Source organism: Tachyglossus aculeatus, chromosome 14 (assembly GCF_015852505.1).
Source record: "Tachyglossus aculeatus isolate mTacAcu1 chromosome 14, mTacAcu1.pri, whole genome shotgun sequence".
Lineage (NCBI taxonomy): Eukaryota > Metazoa > Chordata > Mammalia > Monotremata > Tachyglossidae > Tachyglossus > Tachyglossus aculeatus.
The window spans coordinates 14,512,661-14,524,191 of record NC_052079.1 but is presented as its reverse complement, the minus strand read 5'-3'; the positions used below and the strand labels follow the sequence as shown (position 1 = coordinate 14,524,191).

Genomic DNA, 11,531 nt, shown 5'->3' with positions numbered 1-11,531 from the left:
CATATCAATTGTAATGCACTCTCCCAAGCGCTTAGTACAATGCTCTGCACAAAGAAAGTGCTCAATGAATACTACTGATCAATTGATTCTGGTAAACCTCTGTGGACTCTAGCAAGTTTTGCTAAGGATCGAGTCCTACGGTGGGTTTATCTGTTCAGGGAAACACCTATAGGGTTTTAATCAGTCAGTCGATCAATGGTATTTATTGGATGCTTACTGTGTACAGAGCACTTTACTGAGCACATGGGAGAGTACGAAAGAGTATTTAGATACAATTCCCGCCTTCAAGGAGCTCACAGAAAATCTGTATTCCAGTCCTCTATGAACAGTATATGCAATTAGCATTGATGAGAATATATATATATGTATATGTACCCTCCAGATTCATTTTTTATTTTGCCAGCATTTTTATCATTTTAATCAGTTACTCCTGCTCATTAAATATAATTTTACACTCATTAGGATTATCACATTGGGAAGTCTATTGAACAAACTAGACTGCTTCTCACCTTGCCGTGAATGTGTGTGTATATTCATATCCCAGTATCAATATTGTTCTGCTCGCTTGGGATGGACGGACTCCTCCAAACTGTAGTAAAATGTGTTAACACACTGGAGTGTGTTCAGCTGCAAATCAAAAATAGACGCTGTCTTCAACAAATGACTGAATGATAGAAGTCTTTTGAAACTAATATTGGATTTCCTTAAGGGCTCTGGGTATTAACAAATTGCTATTCTTAAATGAAAGCACTTTGAAATTACTATGGATTTGTCTTCAAAACAAACCCAAAGCAGTTTAATATCCTTACCGTAAATAATGCTTTTCCAAATGACATTTTCCTCCATTAACCAAGCACTGACGTTCTGTGTCAACGATGGTTAAGAACAGACTCTTTGAAAGCCTAGTCTTTTGTTCTCCGTCTCGGGATCCAGTTCCCCCACCATTTGACACAACTCAATCGAAACCAATGGAGGTTTAGCGCCATTGTGAACCAACGTGAAAAGGCCTGTTTGTGGCATTTGACTAATTCCAGGAGAAGGCAGCTGCCCCTTGGTGATAAATATTCTTCCGAGATCCTCTGTTGGAAGAAGCAGGATCCAGTTTGAGGAAGGAAAATGGAAAGAACAGTAAAACCCTTGCTTCCCCTGGAGGCAGTAGTTTGGGCATCTTTGAGTGGAGGGAATATTCCATGCTGGGGGAAGAGGTGAGCAATGGATTTGAGACAGAAGTGTTGCATGTGAGGTATATCCAGGAGGTTTGCCTGGGAGAGGAAAAGAGTGCAAGCTAGGGTGAAGTGGGAAAGGAGAGTGGAAGTGTAAGAGGGAGACAGTGGAGAGCCTTGGAGTCAAAGGTCAAAGTTTTTGCTTTAAACAAACAAAAAATCATTTTTTAAGGATTTTGAGGAGTGAAATGATCATCATCATCATCATCAATCGTATTTATTGAGCGCTTACTATGTGCAGAGCACTGTACTAAGCGCTTGGGAAGTACAAATTGGCAACATATAGAGACAGTCCCTACCAACAGTGGGCTCACAGTCTAAAAGGGGGAGACAGAGACCAAACATACTAACAAAATAAAATAAATAGAATAGATATGTACAAATTAAATAAATAAATAAATAGAGTAAAAAAATATGTACAAACATATATACAGGTGCTGTGGGGAAGGGAGGGAGGTAAGATGGGGGGATGAAGAGGGGGACGAGGGGGAGAGGAAGGAAGGAGCTCAGTCTGGGAAGGCCTCCTGTAGGAGGTGAGCTCTCAGCAGGGCCTTGAAGGGAGGAAGAGAGCTAGCTTGGCGGATGGGCAGAGGGAGGGCATTCCCTCTGACGTGTTTTGAGTGATGTTTTGGAAAGATGAATCATGAAGCTGTACATAACAATGACTGAAGTAGGGAGGAAGCGGCTTGAGATAAAGAAGCAGCGTGGCTTTGTGGAAAGAGCCCGGGCTTGGGAGCCGGAGGTCGTAGGTTCTAATCCCGCTCTGCCACATATCAGCTGTGTGACTTTGGGCAATTTACTTAACTTCTCTGTGCCTCAGTTGCCTCATCTGTAAAATGGGGATTAAAACTGTGAGTCCCACGTGGGACAACCTGATTAACTTGTATTAACCCCAGTGCTTAGAACAGTGTTTTGCACATAGCGCTTAAATTCCATAATTATTATTATTATTATAAAAGACAAGTAAGGTGGTTATTAGGGCATTAACGGATATTCTGTTTCACTGATACAGATTCCAATCCTAACCTCAATTGTTTAACATTTTGCCTACTGCTGACAACAGTGGAATCAGACTTATGTGGAAAAATCAGTAACACACATGCATTGGCAGTTGGAAAATCTAGGCAAAAATTCTGTGTGAGTAAGCCCAGGACACTGGTCACTGGCTTGTTAAAGCGACAGCAGTACCATTCACTCAGTCAATTAATCAATCAACCAAGGGTATTTTTTGAGGGTTTACTAGTTGCGGAGAACTATACTAAGCTCTTGAGAGAGTACAATCAAGTTGGTAGATAGGATCCCTGCCCTTGAGGAGCTTGTAGGTTGCTGGGGGAGAAAAACATTAAAATAAATTAAATAGGGAAAAAGGCAGCATATAAGGATATATACCAAAATGCTGTGGGGATGGGATGGGGTAAATTCAAAATTCTTAAGGCTGATGTGGGGCTGGGGTTGGGAGAGAATCAAAATGTTTAAGACCCAAGTATAGAGGCGATTCAGAAGGGAGGGTGAATGGAGGAATGAGGGGTTAGTCTGGGAAGGCCTCTTTGGAGGAGGTATGACTTTTATTAACACTATGAAGATGGGGAGAGCGGTGATCTATTGGATATGAATGGGGAAGAAATTTCAGACTAGGAGGAGGACATTTGCAAAGGAACATTGGCGAAACAGACAAGATTGAGGCAGTGAGTGGTATCTTTGTCAAGTACGAAGGACAACTATGCATGACAGTGAGACCTGGATTACCAGACATCGCGTCCAATTTCCAGAGTGGTTCCACCACTGCCATACTTCAAAAATCAAATGCAAATCAGGAGCTTCAGGATTGAAGTCCTGGAATGCAATCATTTCTCTCAGGACCAAAGCAGTGTTTGAAACATCATAACCTTCACTAGGCAGGATTTCCCCCAAAGTAACGAACCGAGATGGGAAACTGCAAATAAAGAGGTGGAAGAAACGTGTTTAAAAACACACTACAGGAAAACCTCCCATGATGTGACGTGGCCATAGACAGTGAGGAGCCAGTCACAGAAGACAGACCAGCCTGGCGTGCAGAAGTGGAGAGTCTGTCTTGTTTCAGAGGCACTGGGAAAATTGGGCCCCGTGGGTAACCAATACAATAGGGCAGCAAGGAGCAATTTTTACATAATGGGAAGGGAATGCCAGTTACTTATTATTTCCATCAGCCACTCTAGTACGCCCTGATAATCTCAATGTCAGTGGCATCATTTTCTACTCCAGAAGACAAAGATATATGTGGAGAGAGAAAAAGAGAAATAGCAAGTTTGTCCTTCTACTAGGCTCAGCAAGATCATTCATTTTCATTTTCCAATTATCATTTACCCTTGAGTCTCTTCCATGTGTTAGAGCTTTATCCCTAAATTCCTCTGAGGACTTCACTGCCCGGTTTCCATTCACCCACCAAAACCCACGTTCTGCGCTGTCATCTCACTGTACCCACATTAAGGTGGGAACGGATGTGTGTAGCCCTCCACATGTGCCCGGTTTGTTGTAAAGGTGAATGAAGCAGTATGGCCTAATGGAAAGAAAAATAATAATAATAATAATAATAATAATAATAATAATAATAATGGCATTTGTTAAGCTCTTACTATGTGCAAAGCACTGTTCTAAGCACTGGGGAGGATACAAGGTGATCAGGTTGCCCCACTTGGGGTTCATAGTCTTAATCCCCATTTTACAGATGAAGGTAACTGAGGCCCAGAGAAGTGAAGCGACTTGCCCAAAGTCACACAGCTGACAACTGGAGGAGCCGAGATTTGAACCCATAACCTCTGACTCCAAAGCCCGTGCTCTTTCCAATGAGCCACCAACTGAGACCCCAAAGGCCCTGGAAGTCAGAGGACCTGGCTTCTAATCCCAGCTCCACCAATTGTCTGCCTTGTGACCTTGGGGCAGTCACTTAACTTCTCTGTGCCTCAATTTACCTCATCTGTAAAATGGGGATTAAGACTTTGAGTCTCCTGTGGGCCAGGGACTGCGTGTAACCTGATAATCTTGTATCTACATGTGTTTAGTAAAGTGCCTAGCAAATAGTAAACATTTAACAAATACCACAGAAAGTGTGTAGGGGCGGGGAGAGAGGTAGATGTGCACGGAAGAGACTATGGCAGAAAAAGACAGAAAACACAGAGCACAATATTTCCCCTCCAGAAACAGAAGCTGGTCTGGGATTTAGCATCAGTAATGTAAACTCCCAATAGCCTTCTCTTGTGGCATTCAGCTATACTATGCACCAGGCAGAGCTCAATCAATATTGTTGATATTGAATCAATGTTATGCATGATTATATTAGTTATTTGCAGTCAATCTTTGTTGCAGTATGGTTAAAAGAACCTAAGTCTTGCAATTCCTGGGTCAGAGCCAGTTATCCAGTTATTTTTACCACAGTGGTGGCATATGGCATGATTGGGAAAGCAGCATGGCTTAGTGGAAAGAGCCCGGGCTTGGGAGTCAGAGGTCGTGGGTTCTAATCCTGGCTTTGCCACTTGTCAGCTGTGTGACTTTGGGCAAGTCACTTCGCTTCCCTGTGCCTCAGTTTCCTCATCTGTAAAATTGGGATTAGGACTGTGAGCCCCATGTGGGGCAACCTGATTACCTTGTATCTACCCCAATGCTTGGCACATAGTAAACACTTAACAAATACTATCATCATCATCTCCTCGTCCCCCTCTCCATCCCCCCATCTTACCTCCTTCCCTTCCCCACAGCACCTGTATATATGTGTATATGTTTGTACATATTTATTACTCTATTTATTTATTTATTTATTTTACTTGTACATATCTATTCTATTTATTTTATTTTGTTAGTATGTTTGGTTTTGTTCTCTGTCTCCCCCTTTTAGACTGTGAGCCCACTGTTGGGTAGGGACTGTCTCTATATGTTGCCAATTTGTACTTCCCAAGCGCTTAGTACAGTGCTCTGCACATAGTAAGCGCTCAATAAATACGATTTATGATGATCATTATTATTACTATTGGAGCAGGAATGTTAAATGTTTGGCTTTTCTTCAATCCGCTGGGTGCAGTTTACTGCATGAAGCATGAACAAAGAGGCAACACACTCCCTGCCCACGAAGAGCTTACTTACAGGGGAGACCAAAATGCAAGCAATATTTCATGTGAAGTTGTACCTTGGCTTTATATAGGGGCAGAAACTATCAGTCAATTAGAGGATCTTGCAGTGTTGCTCCTGATTCCACTGGCCCTGTTGGATAGTTGAACAGTCAACAGCGACTCTAAGAACTCATCCCTAAATCATTACCGACAACTCAGGGCACATCTTCATGTAACTGTAGTTCAGATCACTCTTCCCTCTGGATGCATTATCTTACACTTATTCACTTTGAAGTTCACCTGCTGCTTAGTACAGTGCAAGCGCTAAGTACAGTGCTCTGCACACAGTAAGTGTTCAATAAATACCATGGATCGATTGATTTGGGGCTCATTCACTCAGCTTTCTGAAATTCTCTGGCAGTTTTATTTCCACCTGCACAGCCTTCTGCCATCTGGGAGAGTACGAGTCATGAGCCCACTGTTGGGTAGGGACCGTCTCTATATGTTGCCAACTTGTACTTCCCAAGCGCTTAGTACAGTGCTGTGCACACAGTAAGCGCTCAAATATGATTGATTGATCTACAAGCTCGGGAGATTTTTATCATATATTCCTTCTTACAACTCGAGAAGCAGCATGGCCTAGTGGAAATCTGCCTGGAAGTCAGAAGGTCATGGGTATCCCAACTCCGCCACTTGTCTGCTGTGTGACCTTGGGCTTTTCACTTCACTTCTCTGTGCCTCCGTTCCCTCATCTGTAAAATGGGGGTTAAGACTGCGAGCCCTATGTGGGACAGGGACTGTGTCCAACCTGATAAGCTTGTAATAATAATAATAATGGCATTTATTAAGCGCTTACTATGTGCAAAGCACTGTTCTAAGCAGCAGGGAGGTTACAAGGTGATCAGGTTGTCCCATGGGGGGCTTATAGTCTTAATCCCCATTTGACAGATGAGGTAACTGAGGCACAGAGAAGATAAGTGACTTGCCCAAAGTCACAGAGCTGACAAGCAGAGGAGCCGGGATTAGAACCCATGAGTTCTGACTCCAAAGCCAGTGCTCTTTCCACTGAGCCACACTGCTTCTCTAAAAAAAGCTGTATCTACCCCAGTGCTTAGTACAGTGCCTGGCACATAGTAAGCACTTAAATGCCACAATTATTTTTATCAATCATTTATAAGTGTTAAAAAGGTGCTAGAACTAATAGGTAGGGAATAGTATTAACATTTCTCCATTTCCTCAAGTGGCTATTTATCGAAGTCCTTTTTTTCTGTCATTCACCAATTTTTTTGTCCCTAACGTTCCCTCCAGTCTAATATTTTTTTATTAAAAGGCATTTGGGGTGGAACTATGTCAGAGGTCTTCCTGAAATCTAAATGCACATATGCCCACCGGTTCCTCTCGATCCACATGCTCACTGACCCCCTCAAGAACTTCAGTTTACGAATGAGGCGGGATTCCTTCTTTCAGAAATCACGGTCTCTGTAAGACTGGAAAAACACGTTCTGTTTTTAAAAGCTTTCAAAATTAGATTTACATTTTATTTCAAATTTTCAAAAGCAAGAGTTCTATTGACATGGAAGATTAGAGTGAACTGAGCTCTGCTCGAGAAAGGTAAAGAGACTAATTCACATCATTAAAGAAGTGGCACTGACATCACTTTAGCGTGCAGTAAGTATCTCCAGTTCTACTGACCATGCCAACGACGTGCAGGGAAGAGACATGCCGAAAATGGTACTCTACCACAGACCATTTTTATTATATCCTAAGTTAAAAAATACAAATACTTGAACCTTATTACAAAAATGTTTATCAAACAGTGTGTACATAATTAACCGTCAAAGACTGACCAACGGATTGTTACATTTTGTACATTTGGCTAGCGTTAATGAGACACACAGAGTGACAAAAGCATTGCTGACGATGAACTGCAGAGGTCAAATATTTTAACATTTGGCAACTGTCTGTCAAGTAGCAATCTGCACAGAAAGACGTCCTCAGAGGTAAAGAAGTGTTGCAAGGAACCACGCTAATCCCGATCTCGCCTTCAATGTCAACAGTCCGGTTTCGTCCCCCTCCCCTCAAGTATCAATAGTAACGGATAGTAAAGTGCACAGACCCACCAGGAATACTAATGCTTGTCTTCCCCCTCCTATGCCGCGGACGGCAAATGTGTGCCAGCATATTAAGGGCTCCGACTCTGTTCACTCTTCCTGAGGCTTTGAAAGTATTTGAATAGGAAACTGGGCGGGGAAGCCAACACTAGCGAAATTGCACGGAACGGCCCTAATGAAGACAGACACTAAAGGAAAAGAACGGTGACTGGGCAAGGATGGATTTTAGCACGGAAGTTATGTCTTTTGGTTTTGTCCTGCGTGCCAAACTAGCATGCAGATCTCTCTTCACCTCTGAAAAGTGTCTGCTGAGAATCTGTTTGGAAAGGCTATAATTCGGGCAAATACAGCATGCACCACAATACTGTTGGTTGGTTATTTGTCACCACTTACACACTTGCAGCATAAATACCAGGCATTCGTGCCCCCTGTCGGCTACAAACAAGGAGAAGCACATATTATGTACATATTATGTACATATTATGTACATAATGTACATATTATGTACACATAATTGTACATATTATGACATGACGCTAATTTTTCTTAATTGATACGCGGTGTAGTTGGAGAAAAACTAAAATCACCATCACACCACCCGGGCAGAAGGAGCGCTGTTAGTCTAGGAAAGTGCTCCTTCTAGGAGTTCTGCTTTTTAAAATCAAAAGCTTAATTTCATTCCACGTGGTATGCGGTCGTTTAGCTGTCAGGGCCCCCCAAATACACATAAATATATATATAGCTTTTTTAAAAAAAAAACAAAAACATTTCCAATTCTGATTTAAGAACACGTACACTGTCAAAAACCAACTAAAGGCAACATATTTTTATCAGGCTTATTTACAAATACATGAGTTAGAGGGACATAAAAACAAGTGAGTTGTGGATAAAAGCAGCAGTTGCACAACTACACAATGTTCAGTGAAGATAAGCCACTTTGCATAATTAACCAAATAAAATGGATTTGTTAGAAAACCTCTGCTATTTTTTTGGAAGGTCATTCTTCATGTACTAGGCACTGACTCAACTTCGAGGTAAAATGTCTTGGTCAACATGATTTAAGTTTCTATCACCATTTTCAGAAAAAGACATCAATATGAAGTCTACATACAGTACTACCTACAATACACTTATTCTCATGATGCAAAGAGAATAGAAAAAGACACATCATTTGGAAATCTACACACAGTACTAACTACGATATAACATTCTCAAAATGCAATGAGAATAAAAAGTTAAATACAGTTTTAATCCCATGGCATCTCACACATGGTAATACTAGACCAGGTAGAATGAGTTTACATTTGACTATGAATGTTTTATTGAATATTTTCCTTTTTGCAGCTGGGAAATGTAAAGTTTAGACTTGCTTCCATCAGGTCTCTTAAACCAAACTTCATCATGGTTAATTGTTGTAATTATGGCACTAAAAAAAAAAAGGTGGGGGGGAGAGACAGGGAGGAAATATAGTAAGACAAGCACCAGGATGTGAACTACCATTTTTGCACAGTATCTGCTGAAGAAAATATGCTAAACTTCAATCAATCAATCATATTTGAGTGCTTACAGAGTGCAGAGCACTGTACTAAGCACCTAGGAGAATACAACAGAGTTGGTAGACACACTCCCTGCCTACAACGAGCTTCTTCCTTCTAATGATGCTGATAAAATATGTTCCTTAACAATCCAAATATATAAAACTGGAATATATTATACCCAACATTGCTTACCTTCATTTTTTCATGGTAGTTATTAAATGCTTACTATGTGCCAGGCACAGTACTAAGCACTGGGGTAGATACAAGCCAATCAGGTTGGACCCAATCCATGTCCCACTGGGGCCTCATAGTCCTAATCCTCATTTTACAGATAAGGTAACTGAGGAACAGAGAAGACAAGTGACTTGCCCACGGTCACGTTAAATGGGCAATCTATAAACTAACATAGTATCTCTTAGCGGTATAATAATTAAATCTAAATGCTCAAAAAAGTCCATTTTTATTTGCAATTAACATACCATGTAATACAAGCAATCATTTCTGTTAAATCCTGTCAGCTGTTCCTCCACAGCGTTTCCAGGATATGCCCTTTCCTCTCCATCCAAACCACACAACCTGGTCCAGCCATGACAGCATCTCATAGCCCCGCTCAATTCCTTTATTTGTCCCCTTAGGTCTCCCTATTTCTTGTCTCTCCCCTCTCCAGATCACACATCCCTCCGCTGCCTGGATCACTTTTCTAAAACATCATGTAGCACAGGTCTCCCCAATTCCTCTTGCCACTTCCTCTCTGAATGGAGCAGAAACTTCAGATCACTGGCTTTAAGGGACTCCATTAATAATAATAAAAATAATAATAGTAATAATGGTATTTGTTAAGCGCTTACTATGTGCCAAGCATCATTCTAAGCACTGAGGTAGATATAAGGTAATCAGGGTGTTCCACATGGGGCTCACAGTCTTCATCCTCATTTTACAAATGAGGTAACTAAGGCACAGAGAAGTGAAGCGACTTACCCAAAGCCGCCCAGCTGACAGATGGTGGAGCCAGGATTAGAACCCACGACCTCTGACTCCCAAGTCCGTGCTCTTTCCACTAAGCCATGCTGCTTTTCGACCTCTCTCCATCCTTATCTATCCTTGCTCCTCTCATGCTACTCCCAGCTCGCACCCATGGTTCCTCTCAAGCCCACCTACTCAAACTGTTTATGTCCCTCCCTTCTCCCTCTCCGGCATTTCCAACCTTATGCACTCAAGTACTTACAACTTCCCACAGGACTCATAATAATAATAACAAAACAAAAATAAGCGGCCTTTGTGAAACATTTACTACATGCTAAGCACCGTACTGAGAATCGGGGTTGATACATGTTGCCAACTTGTAGTTCCCAAGCGCTTAGTACAGTGCTCTGCACAGTAAGTGCTCAATAAATATGATAGAATGAATGAATGAATACAGGATAATCCCTGTCCTGCATGGGGCTCACAGTCTAAGTGGGAAGGGGAACAGGTTTTGAAATCATTTAGATTCCACCCTTTTCTGGAATACAACAGTGGCTTTAAAGGTGTGAATCTTTGAGTTACTAGACAAGATTAATTGCTGGAGTAATAAGCAATCAATCAGTCATGTTTACTGAGCACTTATTGTGTGCAGAGCACTGTACTACTACTAATAATAATTATGGTATTTGTTAAGCACTTACTATGTGCCAAGCACTGTTCTAAGTGTGAGCAGAGTCTGAGATCAGTGAGAACTAGATGTGAAATTGAAATAGTTCTGGAAACACTCTAATTGGTTTCTCTAATTTCTAGACTTCTGGTCTTCTAGTCTAGACTGTGAGCCCGCTGTTGGGTAGGGACAGTCTCTATACGTTGCCAACTTGTACCTCCCAGGCGCTTAGTACAGTGCTCTGCACACAGTAAGCGCTCAATAAATATGATTGAATGAATGAATGAATGTGCCGAGGGCTGTGCTAAGCGACTCCAGGACCTCCTCCAGGAGGCCTTCCCAGATTGAGCCCCCTCCTCCCCCCTCCATCTCCCCCGCCTTACCTCCTTCCCTTCCCCACAGCACCTGTATATATGTATATATGTTTATACGTATTTATTACTCTATTTATTTTACTTGTACATATTTATTCTATTTATTTTATTCCATTAATATGTTTTGTTTTGTTCTCTGTCTCCCCCTTCTAGACTGTGAGCCCACTGTTGGGTAGGGACCGTCTCTATATGTTGCCAACTTGTACTTCCCAAGCGCTTAGTACAGTGCTCTGCACACAGTAAGCGCTCAATAAATACGATTGAATGAATGAATGAATGAATACCCATTTTATAGATGGGGTAACTGGTAACTGATGCCCAGAGCAGTTAAGTGACTTCCCCAAAGTCACATGGCAGGCAAGTGGTGGAGCCTAAATTAAGATTCCCAGACCCATCTGTCTATCTCATCTACCCATTGGGTTGTACGCTAGTAGGGTAACACCATGTCCAAGCTCTTCATTAATCCCACGGCAGCTCACGAGGTCGTGCACTTTGAGAGTGTGAGAAAAATGCATCCTTCATTGATGACGCTTACATTGTACACAGGACACACAATGCTCAGGTCTTCTTCCGCTC

At 41.8% G+C, this 11,531-nt stretch overlaps 1 protein-coding gene across 2 annotated transcripts in view; it reads right to left on the bottom strand.

Moving 5' to 3' along the window:
* Window positions 1-7,029: 7,029 nt before the first annotated feature.
* Window positions 7,030-11,531, bottom strand: part of BRMS1L (BRMS1 like transcriptional repressor) — a 28,272-nt gene continuing 23,770 nt past the window's right edge. For both annotated transcript variants that reach the window (XM_038756832.1, XM_038756833.1), the window contains exon 10: window positions 7,030-8,839. In XM_038756832.1, the coding sequence (XP_038612760.1) occupies window positions 8,722-8,839 (118 nt within the window). In that variant the 3' untranslated portion in view covers window positions 7,030-8,721. The remainder of the gene's footprint in view (window positions 8,840-11,531) is intronic.